Genomic DNA, 20,496 nt, shown 5'->3' with positions numbered 1-20,496 from the left:
ATTTTGTTAGTATTTTTGGTTTTGTTCTCTGTCTCCCCCTTTGAGACTGTGAGCCCACTGTCGGGTAGGGACTGTCTCTATATGTTGTCGACTTGTACTTCCCAAGCGCTTTGTACAGTGCTCTGCACACAGTAAGCGCTCAATACAATTGATGATGATGATGATGAGGGGGCTCAGTCTGGGAAGGCTTCCTGGAGGAGGTGAGCTCTCAGTAGGGCCTTGAAGGGAGGAAGAGAGCTAGCTTAATAAATGCCATCATCATTACTATTATTATTATTATTTGAGGAGGGCATTCCATTCATTCGGAGCCATCCCCTTAATCTTTCTCTTTAGACTGTGAGCCCACTGTTGGGTAGGGACTGTATATATGTATATATGTTTGTACATATTTATTACTCTATTTATTTATTTATTTATTTTACTTGTACATATCTATTCTATTTATTTTATTTTGTTAGTATTTTTGGTTTTGTTCTCTGTCTCCCCCTTTGAGACTGTGAGCCCACTGTCGGGTAGGGACTGTCTCTATATGTTGTCGACTTGTACTTCCCAAGCGCTTCGTACAGTGCTCTGCACACAGTAAGCACTCAATAAATACGATTGATGATGATGACTGTCTCTATACGTTGCCAACTTGTACTTCCCAAGCGCTTAGTACAGTGCTCTGCACACAGTAAGCGCTCAATAAATACGATTGATGATGATGACTGTCTCTATATGTTGCCAACTTGTACTTCCCAAGCGCTTAGTACAGTGCTCTGCACACAGGAAGCGCTCAATAAATAAGATTGATGATGATGACTGTCTCTATATGTTGCCAACTTGTACTTCCCAAGCGCTTAGTACAGTGCTCTGCACACAGGAAGCGCTCAATAAATAAGATTGATGATGATGACTGTCTCTATATGTTGCCAACTTGTACTTCCCAAGCGCTTAGTACAGTGCTCTGCACACAGGAAGCGCTCAATAAGTACGATTGATTGATTGACTGATTAAGGAGAGCTGACCCTCTTTCTCACTCCCTCACCACCCCAGAGGCCACGCGCCAAAGCCACTTGGAGAAGCCTCGGCTCCCCGCGCATGCGCGACTGCCGGGGCGGGTGGGGACCGGTGCTCAGGCGGCGCTGACGTCATCACGCCGGGGCGCCCGTGACGCGCGCGCGACCAGGGCGGCGCTGACGTCATCACGTCGGGGCGTCCTTGACGCAGCGCGACGCAAGGGGAGAGAGCAGGTACTGGGGAGACGCCCCCCCCCCTCCCCTCATGGCCTCCTTTGCATTCATTCATTCAGTCGTATTTATTGAGCGCTTCCTGTGTGCAGAGCACTGTACTAAGCGCTTGGGAAGGACAAGTTGGCAACATATAGAGACGGTCCCTACCCAACAGCGGGCTAACAGTCTAGAAGGGGAAGACAGGCAACAAAACATAGTAACAAAATAAATAGAATAAATATGTACAAGTAAAATAAATAGAGTAATAAATATATGTACAAACATATATACAGGTATATATGGAGAAGCAGCGTGGCTCAGTGGAAAGAGCCCGGGCTTTGGAGTCAGAGGTCATGGGTTCAAATCCCACCTCTGCCACTTGATGATGGCATTTATTAAGCGCTTACTATGTGCAAAGCACTGTTCTAAGCGCTGGGGGGCTACAAAGTGAGGAGGTTGTCCCCCATGGGGCTCACAGTCTTCGTCCCCATTTTACAGATGAGGGAAGTGAGGCCCAGAGAAGTGACTTGCCCAAAGTCACACAGCTGACAAGTGGCGGACCTGGGATTTGAACCCATGCCCTCTGACTCCAAAGCCTGTGCTCTTTCCCACCGAGCCACGCTGCTTCTCTAATAATAACGTTGGTGTTTGTTAAGCGCTTACTATGTGCCAAGCACTGTTCTAAGCGCTGGGGAGGTTACAAGGCGATCAGGTTGTTCCACAGGGGCTCACACAATTTTAATCCCCATTTTACAGATGAGGTAACTGAGGCCCAGAGAATAATAATAATAATAATGTTGGCAGTTATTAAGCGCTTACTATGTGCAAAGCACTGTTCTAAGTGCTGGGGAGGTTACAAGGCGATCAGGTTGTCCCACGGGGGCTCACACAATTTTAATCCCCATTTTACAGATGAGGTAACTGAGGCCCAGAGAATAATAATAATAATAATGTTGGCATTTATTAAGCACTTACTATGTGCCAAGCACTGTTCTAAGTGCTGGGGCGGTTACAAGGCGATCAGGTTGTCCCACGGGGGCTCACACAATTTTAATCCCCAGTTTACAGATGAGGTCACTGAGGCCCAGAGAAGTGAAGTGACTCGCCCAAAGTCACACAGCTGACAATTGGCGGAGCCGGGGTTTGAACTCATTACCTCTGACTCCAAAGCCTGGGCTCGTTCCTCTGAGTCACGCTGCTTCTTGTCAGCTGTGTGAATTTGGGCAAGTCACTTCACTTCTCTGGGCCTCAGTTCCCTCATCTGTAAAATGGGGATGAAGACTGTGAGCCCCCCGTGGGAACAGTGCTTTGCACATAGTAAGTGCTTAATAAATGCCATTATCATTATTATTATTATACAGGTGCTGTGGGGAGGGGAAGGAGGAAGCTCCTTCATTTTAATTTTGGATCCTTTGCTGCGTCTCCTTGGGTCAGAGGAATTCTAGACTGTGAGCCCATTGTTGGCTTGTAATTCCCAAGCGCTTAGTACAGTGCCCTGCACACAGTAAGCGCTCAATAACGATGACTGAATGAATTAATTATTGCCCCTTGGAATGAACTGAGAGGGGGGAAGGAGGAGGAGAGGCAGCAATACAGTCTTGGAGGTCCCCTCTTTTGATCTTGCCTTTTAATAATAAGAAGAATAATATAGTAATAGTATAATAATAATAATGATGGCATTTGTTAAACGCTATGTGCAAAGCACTGTTCTAAGCGCTGGGGGGATACATGGTGATCAGGTTGTCCCACGTGGGGCTCACAGTCTTAATCCTCATTTTACAGATGAGGTAACTGAGGCTCAGAGAAGTGAAGTGACTTGCCCAAGGTCACGCAGCAGACATGTGGCGGAGCCGGAATTCGAACCCATGACCTCTGACTCCAAAGCCCGTCCTCTTTCCGCTGAGCCACGCTAATAGTATGTGGTGGCGTGGCCGAGCGGTCAAGACGCTGAAATTAAGGCTATGGTAATAATAATTTTGGTATTTGTTAAGCACTTACTATGTGCCAAGCACTGTTTTAAGCACTGGGGGAGATACAAGGTTTTCAGGCTGTCCCAAATGGGGCTCACAGTCTGGTTGTATTTTCCTCTCCCAAGCGCTTAGTACGCTGCTTTGCACACGGTAAGCGCCCAATACGATCGAGTATTTCCCAAGCGCTTAGTACAGTGCTCTGCACACAGTAAGCGCTCAATAAATACAATTGAATGAATGAATGAATGAATGACGGGCCCGTGAGGGGCGGGGGGCTGGGGGGGACGCTCTGCCCTGTGACCTCGGACAAGTCACTTCTCCCTGCCTCAGTTCCCTCGTCTGGAAAGCGGGGATGAAAAGGGGCCGTCTCTCTATGTTTCCAACTTGGACTTCCCAAGCGCTTAGTACAGCGCCCTGCACACAGTAAGCGCTCAGTAAATACGATTGAATGAATGACTCCCCACAGCACCTATGTATCAATCTGTAATTTATTGTTTTATCCATTTGTATTAATGTCTGTCTCCCCCACTAGACCGCGAGCTCGTTGTTGGGTAGGGACCGTCTATATGCTTCCAACTTGGACTTCCCAAGCGCTTAGTACAGTGCTCTGCACACAGTAAGCGCTCAATAAATACGATTGAATGAATGAATGAATTCCCATTTTCCAGATGAGGGAACTGAGGCTCAGAGAAGTTAATAATGATGGCATTTATTAAGCGCTTACTGTGTGCAGAGCACTGTTCTAAGCTCTGGGGAGGTTACAAGTTGATCAGGTTGTCCCAAGGGGGGCTAACAGTCTTTTTTTTTATATAGCATTTATTGAGCGCTTACTATGTGCAAAGCACTGTTCTAAGCGCTGGGGAGGTTACAAGGTGATCAGGTTGTCCCACGGGGGGGGCTCACAGTCTTAATCCCCTTTTTACAGATGAGGGAACTGAGGCACAGAGAAGTTAAGTGACTTGCCCACAGTCACACAGCTGACAATTGGCGGAGTCGGGATTTGAACCCATGACCTCCGACTCCAAAGCCCGTGCTCTTTCCACTGAGCCACGCTGCTTAAAGTCACACAGCTGACAAGTGGCCGAGCCGGGATTAGACTCTAGTCTCCCCGAAGGCCTGGGTTTGAATCCCACCACTGCCAACCTAGTATTTTTCCCCCCCCTAGACTGTGAGCCTGTTGCTGTGTAGGGATTTTCCCTGTTGCTGGATTGTACTTTCCAGGTGCTTAGTACGGTGCTCTGCAAACAGTAAGCGCTCAATAAGTACCATTGAATGAATGAATGAATATTTGTTAAGCAGTTACCATGTGCCAAGCGCTGCTCTAAGCCCTGGGATAGATGCAAGGTGAGTTTTGTTTTGTTGTCTATCTCCCACTTCTAGACTGTGAGCCCATTGTTGGGAGGGGACCGTCTCTATAAGTTGCCGACTTGTACTTCCCAAGTGCTTAGTACAGTGCTCTGCACACAGTAAGCACTCAATAAATACGACTGAATGAATGAATGAATGAATGAATGAAAACGAGCACAGGCTTGGGAGTCACACCTTGTGGGTTCTAGTCCCGGTGCTGCCTCTTAGCTGTGTGACTTTGGGCATGTCACTTAATCAATCAATCAATCAATCGTATTTATTGAGCGCTTACTGTGTGCAGAGCACTGTACTAAGCACTTGGGAAGTACAAGTAGAGACAGTCCCTACCCAACAATGGGCTCACAGTCTAACTTCTCTTTGCCTCAGTTACCTCATCTGTAAAAGAGGGATTAAGACTTTCAGCCCCACGTGGGACAACCTGATTACCTTGTATCTACCCCAGCGCTTAGAACAGTGTTGGCACATAATAAGCACTTAACAAATACCATCATCATCATCAGGTGTCCCACGGGGGGCTCACAGTCTTAATCCCCATTTTACAGATGAGGTGACTGAGGCACAGAGAAGTAAACTGATTGCCCAAAGTCACACAGCTGACAAGTGGTGGAACAGGGATTAGAACCCATGACCTCTGACTCCTAAGCCCATGCGCTTTCCACTGAGACACGCTGCTTCTTTCACCTGTAACACGGTACGATTTTAGCCAATACCTCTGATGGCTGTCTTCATTTGTATGCTTTTTTGGTAGAACAAGTCGGTAAAAACCCCATTTGTCTTTGAAGATGCTTGTAGGTAAAGGAAAACTAAACCCATTTTCAGAAAGCCCGAGTTAAGTGCCAAACCTTCCTTAAACCCCAGCTGTCTGGGGGTAGTTGGTGTAGCAGAACCACACAAAGCACCTTCCAAAGATTACACCTACAATAGCAATTTATTAAATCAGTAAACTAGTTCATTGGTTTTTTTTTTATTTTGTTTTTTCATCTTTTACAGGAGTTCTGATCATCTACCTTGCCATCATGCTATATTACCGTTTGCCAGGTGCACGGAAACTTCTAAGCCCTTCTCAGAAACTCTTCAAACGACGTCAAAGGCTCAACCCAGGGTTTTTCAGCAGCGTGCCTGTATCCAAGCTCCGAAAGCGGGTGGTAATTACGGGCATTGGTTTAGTGACTCCCCTTGGTGTTGGGACCCAGTTAGTGTGGCACCACCTTATCCAGGGAGAAAGTGGCATTGCTTCCTTAGAGGGAGAAGAGTATAAAAACATCCCCTGCAAAGTTGCGGCTTTCGTGCCGAGAGGAAGCGGCGAAGGCCAGTTCAGTGAAGAAAACTTTTTGTCCAAGGCAGAAATCAAGGCCATGTCTTCTCCCACAAGCATGGCTATTGGAGCTGCTGAGCTGGCGCTTAGAGACGCCGGCTGGTCTCCTCAGTCAGAAGCTGACCGAGTGACTACAGGCGTAGCAATTGGTATGGGAATGATTCCCCTTGATGTTGTCTCTGAAACAGCCAGAATGTTTGAAGCGAAGGGCTACAGCAAAGTTAGCCCATTCTTTGTTCCAAGGATTCTGGTTAATATGGCAGCAGGTCAGGTGAGCATTCGTTATAAACTCAAAGGACCCAATCACGCGGTATCAACCGCATGTACCACAGGAGCCCATGCCGTGGGAGATTCATTTAGATTTATTGCCTATGGCGATGCTAAAATGATGGTGGCTGGGGGAACAGATGCCTGCATTAGTGCCTTGGCGCTAGCTGGCTTTGCCAGGGCTCGGGCGCTCAGCAGTCACCCGGACCCGAAGGTGGCCTGTCGGCCCTTCCATCCAAAGAGAGATGGATTTGTGATGGGAGAGGGTGCGGCTGTGCTGGTCCTGGAAGAATATGAACATGCTGTGCAAAGAGGGGCCAGGATTTATGCTGAAATCTTGGGGTACGGACTCTCTGCGGATGCTTGTCACATAACGGCTCCGGATCCTGAGGGAGATGGCGCTTTGAGGTAAATGTTGTCCAAATCCTGTCTCTTTTGTGCTTTTTCTTTGCTGGGCAAGATGCTTCTCCTGTGTGTTATTTCATGCTATCCTCTGCCAGAATAAGTGAAAAGGTTCCATAGTTTAGAAAACTTCTATTGAAGAGCGCTGAGGGAGGATGCAGTACATTTCTAGACTGTGAGCCCGTTGTTGGGTAGGGACCGTCTCTATATGTTTCCGACTTGTACTTCCGAAGCGCTTAGGACAATGCTCTGCACACAGTAAGCGCTCAATCAATACAATGGAATGAATGGATGAATTGTTACTTAGATTTGTTTTACAAGGATCTGAAGAAAATGTGAAGAGTGGCTCATTTAAAATAGACCTCTCCCACCGGCCCAATACGGTTTACAAAGGCCGAACTAAACATCTGTTTACACCCCTATGGTTTCGCTTGCCACCGTAAATGTAGTTTTTAAGTTAGAACTATTCAGCAGATTGTGAAAGACTAAGTCCAAGGGAGTTGGGAAGTGGTTTTCAATTTAGAGAAACTAGAAGCTGATACGGTTTAGGGAAAACTAGGTAGTGGCCAAGCCAGTGAGTGGGTGAGGTGGGATGGAGCAGGAGTTGAGTGAGATGAAACGGTCAGCGGAAGGGTTGTTGGTGACATCCACATGAATATTAAGACCCCGAGCAGCAATGTAGGGATAGAGAAACAGAAGGAATGTGAGAAAAGTATGGAAATGGTTCAGAAAGTTGGAGGAGGGACTTGGGGGTGTGTGTGTGGTAGTTGACTGTGACTAGTAACAGGAGTTGGGTGGTTGAGGCGGGGAAATTAAAAATTAAACAGCTGAAATCCATGAAGTCTGTCCAGTTTTATAATGTGGGGGCTGCATTCTCTCAAAACCCTGAATTGAAATAAATGTTGTTTGTAATGCTCACCCACTATCTGATGCCTCATGCATTCATTCATTCATTCATTGCATTGTACTTATTTAGCGCTTACTGTGTGCAGAGCACTGTACTAAGCACTTGAGAGAGTACACTATAACAATAAACAGACACATTTCCTGCCTACAGCAAACTTATAGTGTGGACGGGGAGGCAGACATTAATATAAATTAATGAATTACAGATATGTGCATAAGTGCTGTTGGGCCGGGACGGGGGAGTGAATAAAGGGAGCAAGTCAGGGTGACGCAGAAGGGAGTGGGAGAAGAGGAAAGCGGGACTCACGGAAGGCCTCTTAGAGAAGATGTGCATTCAATAAGGCTCTGAAGGGCAGAGTAATTTTCCGTCGGGGTCGGCAGTGAGAGAGGAGATTGAGTTACAGTGAGAAGGTTAGCATTAGAGGAAAGAAGTATAGCAGCCTGGGTTGTTGTTGTAGGAGAGAAACAAGCTGAGGTTTTGTCACCTGTCTACATGTCTTGTCACCTGTCTACATGTCTTGTCACCTGTCTACATGTTTTGTTTTGTTGTCTGTCTCCCCTTTCTAGGCTGTAAGCCCACTGTTGGGTAGGGACCGTCTCTATATGTTGTTGACTTGTACTTCCCATGCACTTAGTACAGTGCTCTGCACACAGTAAGCGCTCAATAAATACGATTGAGTGAATGAATGCGAGGGCAAGGTGCACACCTGTTTGTCCCGACACCACTTCGTGCTTTTAGCTAGGTGGACATGCTTTGTTAAAGGCCTTCCCAGACTAAACCCCCCTTTTCCTCTGCTCCCCCTCATCTCCCCATTGTCCCGACCTGCTCCCTTTGCTCTACGTCCCCACAGCATTTGTGTATATATGTACATATTTATAATTCTATTTATTTTTATTAATCATGTGTATACATCTATAATTCTCTCTTTATAATCATGCTACTCATTCATTCAATCGTATTGAGCGCTTACTGTGTGCAGAGCACTGTCCTAAGCGCCTCCTGTCTCTCCCCACTTCAGTCCACTCTGCTGCCCAGATTATCTCTGTACAGAAACGCTCTGGGCGTGTTACTCCCCTCCTCAGAAATCTCCAGTGGCTGCCTGTCAACCTACGAATCAAGCAAAAACTCCTCACTCTCGGCTTCAAGGCTCTCCATCACCTCACCTCCCTTCTCTCCTTCTACAAGCCCAGTCCGCGCCCTCCGCTCCTCTGCCGCTAACCTCCTCACTGTGCCTCAATCTCACCTGTCCCGCTATCGAACCCGACCCACGTCCTTTTCCTGGCCTGGAATGCCCTCCCTCCACACATCTGCCAAGCTAGCTCTCTTCCTCCCTTCAAAGCCCTACTGAGAGCTCACCTCCTCCAGGAGGCCTTCCCAGACCTAGCCCCCTTTTTCCTCTCCTCCCCATCCTCCCCGCCCTACCTCCTTCCCCTCCCACAGCACTTGTATATATTTGTACAGATTTATTACTCTATTTATTTTACTTGTACATAGTTACTACTCTATTTTGTAAACGATGTGCATATAGCTATAATTCTATTCTGACATTTTGACATCTGTCTACATGTTTTAGACATTATTTATTTTACTTGTACATATCTATTCTATTTTATTTTGTAGTATGTTTGGGTTTGTCTCCCCCTTTTAGACTGTGAGCCCACTGTTGGGTAGGGACTGTCTCTATATGTTGCCAATTTGTACTTCCCAAGCGCTTAGTACAGTGCTCTGCACACAGTAAGCGCTCAATAAATACGACTGATGATGACGATTGGTGATGTTTTGTTTTGTTGTCTGTCTCCCCCTTCTAGACTGTGAGCCCGTTGGGTAGGGACCGTCTCTATATGTTGCCAACTTGTACTTCCCAAGCGCTTAGTGCAGTGCTCTGCACACAGTAAGCGCTCAATAAATACGATTGATTGAATGAATGAATGAATGAATAAATGAATGAATGAATGAAAGAACGCTTCCTAATCCTGCCATCGGTGGAACCGAGGTCTAATGCAGGAGTCCTTTCTCAGACAGAACAGCTGTCCAGAATAAAGGGGCTGTGTCTAGTTAAGCACTGCGATTTCCAGCCTCTTGTGAGACTTGTAGCATTAATAAATAAATCTGAAAGAATTCTGTGTCTCTGCATAGAGAGGTACTCCAGCCCACATTTTAATCTGATAGGTCTTTGATAGTAATGGATGGGATCGTTTTTAGTCTGTGTATGTTTTTAGTCTGTGTATGTATCGTGGAAGTGGATTATCTAGTCTTCTTTCAGAAGTACCAGACAAACCTCAGCCCAGTCCCAAAGACTTCGGGACTGAGAGCCCCTATGAATGGGTTGATTATTGGTTTACTCAGTGCCTCTCTCACACTCATCTCGCTTCCAATCATGTTTCCTGGCGGTTAGAGCAGGAGCCTGGAAGTCGGAAGGACCCGGGTTCTAATTCCGGCTCCACCACTTGTCTGCTGTGTGACCGTGGGCAAATCACTTCACTTCTCTGGGCCTCAGTTCCCTCGTCTGTGAAATGAGGATTATTACCGTGAACCTCATGTGGGACATGGACCGTATCCAACCTTATTAGCCGGTAACTACCCCAGCGCTTACTACAGAGCCTGGCACGTAGTAAGCACTTAAATGCACATTAGCCATAAAGATAGTCCAGCTGGAGACAGCTGAACTTCATCTCATTAACGTATCACAGTGATGTTTTTTCTTTTCCCGTTTCATTAGATGTATGGCTGCTGCAATGAAAGATTCGGGAGTACATCCTGAAGATATATCCTACGTCAATGCCCACGCTACCTCCACCCCTCTGGGAGATGCTGCCGAAAACAAAGCCATCAAACGGGTTTTTAAAGACCACGCTCACACCCTCGCGGTGTCTTCAACCAAGGGAGCTACGGGACATCTGCTGGGGGCTGCAGGGGCAGTCGAGGCAGCTTTTACTGCCTTGGCCTGTTATCACGCAGCCTTACCACCCACGCTAAACCTGGATTGTACAGAACCAGAATTTGATCTCAATTATGTACCCCTGGCCGCCCAAGAGTGGAAAATTGGAAAAAGACGCATTGCTCTTACTAACTCGTTTGGCTTCGGCGGCACTAATGCAACACTGTGCATTGCCAGCGTTTAGTGTAATAGTGAGTATAACTGAACATTGGATAATAGTAAAAAGAAAAGAATGATTAATTGGATAAAGGGGATGTATACATAAATATATAGTTGGTTTTTTTTTACAGAACTGCACCCCCTTCTTCAGTTGTGTTATTTCAAACACCTCCAGCTATCTTTCTGTTCTGTTACCATCACAATCATTGCTTACCGGAGAGATTTTCAAACAAGAATTTAGGACCTTAAAGACGACATTTCCCCTCTGACTGGGTGTTATCTGAGAGACGTCTGATTTATTTAAAAATTAAACATTGCTATTGGCCACGTATTTCGAGAAAAGGGTTTATCTGGAAAGGATTGTTTGGAAAGATTACAGTATTTTTTGAAACATGGGTCTGTCCCAACTTGAGTGGAAAATAAGCCCGTTTCCAATTCTTGAGCTTCTCCATTTGTACTCCGTCTAATACGAAAAAAAGCTTTATCCTTTTATGGCTTTAAGTCAACTGAAGGGATTCATTTTTCCCAAGAGATTTAATGTGTGTAAAAAATGGTTTTCAATAAAGACGAAATGTGTTATTTTACTATTACCCTATTGAGACTCAGGCAACAAGGAACATGCGCCATGTAAGTTCCTGCCAAAGGGTTTGGTGATATCGGGATGTGGGGGAGAACATAGCTGAGGGAGGGTGAACATGATGGGGAAGGAAGGGTTGGAGACAACGGTGAGAAAACTAGGAGTCGATGATTATGATATTTAAGTGCTTACTATATGTGTCAAACACTGGGGTCGATACAAGCTAATCATTTTGGAAACAATCCCTGTCTCACGTGGGTATCACAGTCTAAGTAGGAGGGAGAACAGGGATTGAGGCTCCATTTTACAGATGAGGAACCTGAGGCCCAGAGAAGTTGAGTGATTTACAGTCTTTTAGACTGTGAGCCCACTGTTGGGTAGGGACTGTCTCCATATGTTCCCAATTTGCACTTCCCAAGCACTTAGTACAGTGCTCTGCACATAGTAAGAGCTCAATAAATACGATTGATGATGATGACTTACCCTGCAGGTAATGCTTCTGCCATGCCCTTGACTCTCCCACCTCCGATATTGTAGGTCTCCCAGAGGCAGAGCCGTGACAGGTAGAAAGTGGGTAACGTGAATATGACACTGTTCATTCATTCAGTCTTATTTATTGAGCACTTACTGTGTGCAGAGCACCGTCCGAAGTGCTTGGGAAGTACAAATCGGCAACATATGGAGACGGTCCCTACCCAACAACGGGCTCACAGTCTAGAAGACTGTTCCCTTGGTCCCGATTTTCCAGCCAAGTGCTCCAGACTGCCTTTGAGCAAATCAGAGCTTCCGGAGATATCAATCCAGACAGAAGCAATTCCAGTTATGCACACACTTTTAGCCCAGAATCGGAGCACCCAACAATGCATGCAACCCAGAGACATGTGTAACACTCTTTTCTCATGTACTCTAGGATTCAAAAATTCCAGTCTGATGTCACTTCCATTTGCTGCAGGTAAGATGATTCCCTTCCCACTCCTCCCTTCCCTCTCCTGCCTGCCACAGTGGCCAGTATGGTTAGAATTAAAAGCTAACCAAAAAACGGAACCAGAAAGCACAGTTCATCACATAGAGAGTTTCAGGGAGGGGGTTAGGGGAGTGGGAGGCAAAGAGGGACTCTGGACGAGGAAGGGAAGAGGGGGACCATTCATTTAACCTGGTAGCACATGCTGAGTAAAAAAAAAAAAGTGGTATTTAAGCGCTTACTATGTGCCAGGCACTGTATTAAGCACTGGGGTGGATATAAGCATATTGGAATGGACACAGCCCTTGTCCCAATTGGGGCTCACAGTCTCAATCCCCATTTGGTAGATGAGGTAATAGAGGCACAGAGAAGTGAAGCAACTTGCCCAAAGTCACACAGCAAAACTTATGGCCACCTGGCCCATGCTCTAGCCACCAAGCCATATAATAATAATGATGGCATTTATTAAGCGCTAACTATGTGCAAAGCACTGTTCTAAGCGCTGGGGAGGTTACAAGGTGATCAGGTTGTCCCTCGTGGGGCTCACAGTCTTAATTCCCATTTTACAGATGCGGTAACTGAGGCTCAGAGAAGTTAAGTGACTTTCCCAAAGTCACACAGCTGACAATTGGTGGAGCCGGAATTTGAACCCGTGACCTCTGACTCCAAAGCCCGTGCTCTTTCCACTGACCCTGCTACTTCTTTATTGCTATATTGCTTCTGTAGTGTGGGCAGCATGACGGACAGTACTGAGCTATTTGGGTAACTTATGTTTGGGTTAGGGTTATGTATGGAACCTCTTCTTGTTATGTCTTCCATTTGTGTTTGATTTTGAGTGGATTTCTTTTTAGAGTTTCTGATAGAAAAATGATGTGATGTTTTTCTGTGATTTCCTTTAACATAGACTGTATTTAGTGATGTTTAACATGCTGTATAGCACATAAAGGAATTGCATATTATTTTTCTAGTTCTGGAACAGATCCTAATTTATAGCATCAATCAGTTGTATTTATTGAGCACTTACTGGGTGCAGAGCACTGCACTAAGCACTTGAGAGAGTACAGTATAACAGAGTCGGTAGACACGTTCCCTGCACACAATGAACTTACAGTCAAGAAGGGTGTTCTTCGTATAAGGCGTTTTCCCACATATGAATCCGTGGGAAAACCTACTTCACGATAAGGCCCAATTCGTTGTCATATTTTTTAAGCGCTTACTATGTGCAAAGCACTGAACTAAGTGCTTGGGAGAGTACAATAAAACAGTAAACAGGCACATTCCCTGCCCACAACAAGCTTACAGTCTAGAGATGAGCTCATCACCTTGTGTTTGGAGAGAGACTGTTGAACAGCTGGAACAGCACCATGAACATACATTTTGATGGTCGTGGTGATTATGAAAAGATACTTCGGAGCAGCAGTTCAAAGTATGATATAAAGTAAAAATTCTTCAAAGTTTTGGAATTTTTTCAAGATGAACTGAGGCTTTTTTTCTTGTTTAAATGATTTTTAGGACAAAGTCAATATGCAAATAGTTTTGAATCAGCAGTGGAAAAATGAGAAACTTTAATGAAGGGTTATTTGAACTCTAGCAAATATTCTAGAACTCTGGCTACAATTCTAGCAGATATTCTTGCTAGGGTAATTTCCATTTCCACTTTTTGGAGGTGGTATTTCAGAGTTTCATGTTTTTAGAGCATCCCGGAGTTAAAAAAAACAACAACTTCCAATTATTTTTATTAGGTATTCTTCACAAGAACCCTTTGGGTAGTGCAGTACTGCAACATGTAAACCCTTTTTTCCCCCATTATTTTTGTACAAGGCAATACTTTTGCAACAAAAGTCATTATCATGAGTTAATTAAAATCTTTAAATGTTTTCCCCAATTGAGTTCCCCTTAGCCACCACCCAACTTAATCTTGTACGAGAAACTTGAATTCTTCGTCTTTTCCCTCTGTAATTGTCCTAAATATCCAGACTCAGCCAATATAACGAGACAGGTTGGCATGGACAGGAAGGCTGGTGGGTGGTTAAAGAGAAAGTGTGAGCATCCATTCTGTTCTTTCAGGTGTCGGTAGCTAAGGGAGTGCAGATGGAAAATCAAATTACTCAGCCATCCCCATTTCCTCCCTTAGATCTTAGCCTCTCTCGCTTCTATAGTACCCACTGTCTTTGTTGTGCTGTTCTCCCCTTTCCTTCACCCCCCTCTCATATTCTTCCGTGTCTCTTTCCTTTAAGTTTGGAGATTGTTGGCTAACTAGGATTATTATCTTTGAGTCATTTTACAGCTTGAGGGTGGCACCACCGATGGTGAGATTTCGTTCGTGATTTGCGAGGGAATCTCTTGTACATCTGCACCCTTTGTTCTTGAAAAACCTAGTAGTAGTAGGGTAACCCCTTGCCATTTAACAGCAGTGCTAAGCAGAGAAAGGCAGCTACATCTACATTCTGTCGTCTGGGCCACCTGTGCCCAGCGGCCCACACTGTGGCACGGCTGGTGAGTAAGTGGGCTCTGAGACCCCCAGGGCAGCAGACACCACGGTTTCATCACCCATTTGGAAAGTCATCACTTTGTAAAATACCCCGAGTAGTTTAAATCGGGGAGGGCCTTCAGAGAAGCATCATAGTCTAGTGGAAAGAGCGTAGGCCCGGACATCAGAGGATATGGGTTTGAATTCCAGATCTGCCACTTGCCTGCTGAATGACATTGGTCGAGTCACATAGTTTCCCTGTGCCTCAGTTTCCTCATCTGTAAAATGGCGGCTCAATGCCTGTTCTCTCTCCCGCTCAGGCTGTGAGCCCCAGTGTGGGCAGGGACTGCGTCTGACCTGATTATCTTATATCTATCTCAACACTCATGCAGTGCTTGAGGCATAGTAAGGGCTTAATAAATACCGTTGAATTCCAGATCTGCCACTTGCCTGCTGAATGACGTTGGTCGAGTCACATAGTTTCCCTGTGCCTCAGTTTCCTCATCTGTAAAATGGCGGCTCAATGCCTGTTCTCTCTCCCCCTCAGGCTGTGAGCCCCAGTGTGGGCAGGGACTGCGTCTGACCTGATTATCTTATATCTATCTCAACACTCATGCAGTGCTTGAGGCATAGTAAGGGCTTAATAAATACCATCCTTCTTATTCTTTTTCTCATTATGTTAGTAAGGATTATGTAAGAGTAATACCCAGCGTAGTGTCGTGTGAGTTATGATAGATACTTTCTCGCAAAAACCGGGGAAAAGCAACAAGAAACAAAACAAAGAACAGGAACAGTCTACATCTAAGGAAAACAGGGCTGTGTGTTTTTTCATTCCTTCCTGTTTAAAACCTAGTCTTCGTTTATTCTATATTGAGGCCTAGAGAGCTTTTGGCACCTGTCTGGGCTCCTCCCAGACATTTCATCACTGCAGGCCCCCTGGGTGTTAGTTTTGAGGGAAAGGAACGAACTCCACAACTTCTCTCAGCCTCTCTTCTCTAGCCTGCACACTGGGGATGAGAAGAAATGGGGATGCTAAATTGAATTTGGGATGATGGGAACCCCGACTGAATAAGAACAAATACAAATGCAGTACCCAAGCAAAGCACACAGATTCCAATCAGCAAAGATCCATTCCAACTTTGTTAACACTGGTGATTAATTTTAGCAGGGTAGAAGAGCTATTTTCTATCAGGAGTCAGGGAACGGTAAGGGAATTTGTCAATAACCATTGTTTGGAATTTCAGTCGCTCTGGCAAGGAGGCACAATCATTTTACTGTGACAGCTAATATAAAGGGAAACCAGCCTGTGATATAGAACAATTGTGGCCCAAGATTTCTGGGGAAATGTGATAACGGCCTGGAAGTCAAATAAAACAAGAGGAAGATTGGAGCAAAGATGTATCAGTTTAAAATGGCACCAAAATGTAATATGGGAACTGGAAGGAAAGAGATAAATATGATTCATAATCCTGATTTTTGTGATTATTTGAAACAATTTTTTGAGGATATGACTTCATTAACTGAATACCCCAAAGTTCACAGAAATAATTTATAGTTTCAATAGTGGTCCAGTATCTGACTTAAAAAAAAATTGCACCTTATAACAAGTTAACGTTTTTGCTGCTTGCCAGATTTCCATTATGAGGTCCAGTGTGCGGTGATCTGACCTTTACTCTCAAACAGTAACTCTCGTTCCGGCTGCTTTCTTAAATCTTTGAAACTTATTTTGGGAGAGGAACTTTGTCATTTTTATTATTTCTTCCTCCTACTCTGCATTATTATTTTAAGAAACACTTTTTGGGTTAGAGCAGATTTACAATGGGAGACTGCATCCTATGGAATATTTCGAAACACTGCAGAGGTACAGACAATAGGGACTAGCACGGGGACAGAAAGGGGTGATTACCAGCCAGAAGGAGCAGGTGAAAATCAATAAATCAACCGTATTTATTGAATGCTTACTGTGTACAGGGCACTGTACTAAGCGCTTTGGAGCAAATGATTTAACAGGGTTGCTAGACACATTCCCTGCCCACAACTTTGTTTACTCTGTGCAAGGCACTGTACTAAGCACTTGGCAATGAGAGAAGCAGCATGGCTTAATGGCTAAAGCACAGGACTGGGAGTCAGAAGGACCTGGGTTCTAATCCCGGCTCTACCACTTGTCTGCTGTGTGACCTTGAGCAAGTCACTTCTTTTCTGTGTGCCTCAGTTACCTCATCTGTAAAATGGGTATTAAGACTGTGCACCCCACGTGGGACATGGACTGTGTCCAACTTGATTAGCTTGTGTCTACCTCAGCACTTAGTACAGTGCATGGCACACAGTACACACTTTTAAAAAATACCATTAAAAAAAGAAGACACATTTCCTGCCCACAAGGAACTTGATAGGGAGGACAGATAAAAAGTATTTAGGGCAGTGTAAGTAAGAGGAAGAACAAAGGTAAAGCAGGAAGCAACACATAAATACATAAAAATATTCATAGGTACAGGTAAGTGGTAGGGCAGGGAATGTGTCTGTTTATTGTTATATTGTACTTTCCCAAGTGCTTAGTACAGTACTCTGCACACAGCAAGCGCTCAATAAATATGATTGAGTGAACAAATGAGTGAATGGATTAAAAACCCAAGTATTCACTCCGCAAGGGCATTTCTGAGGATACATTGAGTTAGTATTTCTGAATGTGACTTGAAGGTTAAATTAAAAGAACAAAAAACGATTCCCTTGAATACCTACCAATTTTATAAATTTCTAGGCAATGTGTGATGGGGGATGGCATTATTTAAGTTAATAGATTGCCACTGTATGGGCCCTTACTTCCAAATTTGTATTAAAACCCTTAATTGAGGTCTTGTCTCAATTTTAATTCTAGATAACTTGCATTTGTGCACTGACTGAAAATTTCTATTCTTTCCTTGCTAAAATGTAGCGCTACTGGAAATGAAATTGTGAAATTAGTCCCCTGTATGTTTAGTAGGGCATGACCTTGGCGTGTATTCTTAGAGTTGGTGGTTAATATTCTTTGTTAATGGAGGAACAGAGAGCACGTGAAAATCTCATTTGGGGGATTAATTGTCATCTCTTCCCTGATGAACCTCTTACCTGAGCAACTGATGTCAAAGAGCCAAATATCAATTGAATATTCACTCATTTCTCCTCCCATTACACCTCCTCGTGGATACGCCAATGAGCCATCAAATCGACCAAAAGCAGGGGGAGAAAGGGAGATCTAAATAAGGTGGATAATCAATCCCAGGGTACTCAAGAGTTAGATTTGCCCTTAATGGTTCATATTTTCTTACTTCAACCCAGCCTAAAACCTAGTCAGCCAATAACATCCTGTATAGTTGTGTTGTATTTTCCCAAGCGCTTAGTACAGGGACATAATAATAAGGCCTTCCTAGACTAAGCCCCCTTTTCCTCAGCTCTCCCTCCCTTCTGCATCACCTCAACTCTCTCCCTTTGCTCTCCAGCCCCCGCCCCATAGCACTTATGTATATATCTAAAATTCTACTTATTTATATTGATGTCTCTTTACTTGTTTTGATGTCTGTCTCCCCCGCTCTAGACTGTAAGCCTATTGTGGGTAGGGATTGTCTCTCATTTTTGCTGTATTGTACTTCCAAGTGCTCTGCACACAGTAAGCACTCAATAAGTATGATCGAATGAATTGAATGAATGAATAATAAGCACTCAATAAATACCATTGATAATGACAGTGGAGGGCATGTGTACATTTGGATCCAACTTGCACAGCAGAGCGTTTCACTGTGCTTTGTAGTTGGGGGATTCAGTTGCATCGATGAAGGTTTATCAAACCTGCCATCATCATCATCAATCGTATTTATTGAGCGCTTACTATGTGCAGAGCACTGTACTAAGCGCTTGGGAAGTACAAATTGGCAACATATAGAGACAGTCCCTACCCAACAGTGGGCTCACAGTCTAAAAAGTGGGCTCACAGTCTTCCATGAAGGGAACGTTTCTACTAATGCTGTTGTATTGTATTCTCTCAAGCACTTAGTACTGTGCTCTGCACATAGTATGTGCTCAATAAATATCATTGATTGCTTGATTAATTAGCTAGAGTTAAAATGTGATCTCATTATGCACAGGGAATGTGTCTTGTTCTTCTGTTACACTTTTCCAGTATTGAATGTTCACAGAGCAAGGCCCAGCCCACCAGAGCAATCTTTGGAATTTCTAATCAGGTGCTACATTCTTTTCTCATATTTATTGTTTATAATTAACCATCTTGTGCTTCATTTGAAACTTTATTTTTGATTTTTAAAATGAATATTCTGCTAATGGTTTTAGAATTTGCACGTCAAATGGTTTTCTGGAAAGAGCCATGCCTTTGAAATCCTTACCAATTGCAGTCTCTTGACCTTCAAGGCTTCGGGTGAATTCCACGTTTTCTGCCAGGCCATTAAAATGTTGCTGTGGTTGTTACTTTTAAAGGGCTTATGAATGCTGTGGATTTAATAAATGTTTTAATCTATAAGTGTGCCCGGAGGGGATTGACAAAAGATAGCATTTTCATAAATCAAATAAATTAAATCAAATAAAAAACAAAAGGACAAGAAAAACTTGTTTATTTAAAACAAGTCCAGACTGGCAAATTCATTACACTGTAAATTTTGTTTTCCTGTCATGAACCATACTTTTATTGCCATTTTGTTAGTGTTGCTTAACTGGAAGGACAACTGGCATGCTGTCACTTTCACGAAAAGTTGATTTTCCCAACCCATTGTTCCATAATATTGGCTGGGAGGTTTTTAAATCAATCAGTCAATTATTGATGCTTATTGAATGTACTGAGCACTTGGGAGAGTACAATAGAGTGCCTGGCACATAGTAAGAGCTTAACAAATACCATTATTATTATTATGTGGCAGACTCGTCCTCTGCCCCCAAGGAGTTTACAGTATTAGAAACTTCTGTCAGTGGTCTTAGGGTGCTCAATCAGCTCTCTCCCTTCTTCTTAACCAACTCTCTTCTCATTTCCTCTCAAGTTAACCTACTCACTTTACTTCGTGATCCCCTCTCCCACAACATATATCTTGCCTTCCCTCACTCTCTTCTGCCTGGAAAACCAACCCGCTTCATTATCTGTCAGAGCTCAGCTTGCCCTTTCTTCAAAGCCCTTCTGAAATCACATCACCTCTAGGAGACCTTCCCCAATTAATTTACAATATCCCTACTTTATATCTCCCAACCCCCTCACTGGCACTTTTGTACCAACTAAACACTTCAGTAATCACAAGCTCCTATAGTACTTATGTATATGTAAATATATACAACCCATTACTTCTCCCTATCATATATTTTGGTATTTATCCCCCCGCTAGATTATAATGTTCCTTGAGATCGAGAGTCATGTATTCTTGTACCAATTTACAATATCCCTACTTTATATCTCCCTACCCCCTCACTGGCACTTTTGTACCAATTAAACACTTCAGTAATCGCAAGCTCCTATAGTACTTATGTATATGTAAATATATACAACCCGTTACTTCTCCCTATCATATATTTTGGTATTTATCCCCCTGCTAGATTATAATGTTCCTTGAGATCGAGAGTCATGTATTCTTGTATTAATTTACAATATCCCTACTTTATATCTCCCAACCCCCTCACTGGCACTTTTGTACCAACTAAACACTTCAGTAATCACAAGCTCCTATAGTACTTATGTATATGTAAATATATACAACCCGTTACTTCTCCCTATCATATATTTTGGTATTTATCCCCCTGCTAGATTATAATGTTCCTTGAGATTGAGAGTCATGTTAACTTCTTGAATTATACTCTCCCAAAGGCTTAATAATCAATCAATCAATCCTATTTATTGAGCGCTTACTGTGTGCAGAGCACTGTACTAAGCGCTTGGGAAGTACAAGTTGGCAACATATAGAGACAGTCCCTACCTGACAGTGGGC

The 20,496-nt window shown here is 44.0% G+C and overlaps 1 protein-coding gene across 1 annotated transcript; it reads left to right on the top strand.

Moving 5' to 3' along the window:
• The first annotated feature begins 1,179 nt into the window (after positions 1 to 1,179).
• OXSM (3-oxoacyl-ACP synthase, mitochondrial) lies at positions 1,180 to 11,099 on the top strand. Its single transcript, XM_038770501.1, has 3 exons — positions 1,180 to 1,232; positions 5,540 to 6,539; positions 10,160 to 11,099. Exons 2-3 carry the CDS (start codon positions 5,566 to 5,568, stop codon positions 10,560 to 10,562), a joined length of 1,377 nt encoding a protein of 458 aa, XP_038626429.1. The 5' UTR covers positions 1,180 to 1,232; positions 5,540 to 5,565; the 3' UTR covers positions 10,563 to 11,099.
• Positions 11,100 to 20,496: the final 9,397 nt, after the last annotated feature.

The sequence above is a fragment of the Tachyglossus aculeatus genome, chromosome 2, assembly GCF_015852505.1.
Source record: "Tachyglossus aculeatus isolate mTacAcu1 chromosome 2, mTacAcu1.pri, whole genome shotgun sequence".
Lineage (NCBI taxonomy): Eukaryota > Metazoa > Chordata > Mammalia > Monotremata > Tachyglossidae > Tachyglossus > Tachyglossus aculeatus.
Note: the sequence above shows the minus strand (reverse complement) of the source record. Positions and strands in the feature narration are given on the sequence as shown.

Coding starts and splice junctions, on each gene's coding strand:
- OXSM (XM_038770501.1), top strand. CDS start 5,566: ATGCTATATTACCGTTTGCCAGGTGCACGGAAACTTCTAAGCCCTTCT. Junction 6,540..10,159: donor GAGGGAGATGGCGCTTTGAG/GTAAATGTTGTC, acceptor CCGTTTCATTAG/ATGTATGGCTGCTGCAATGA.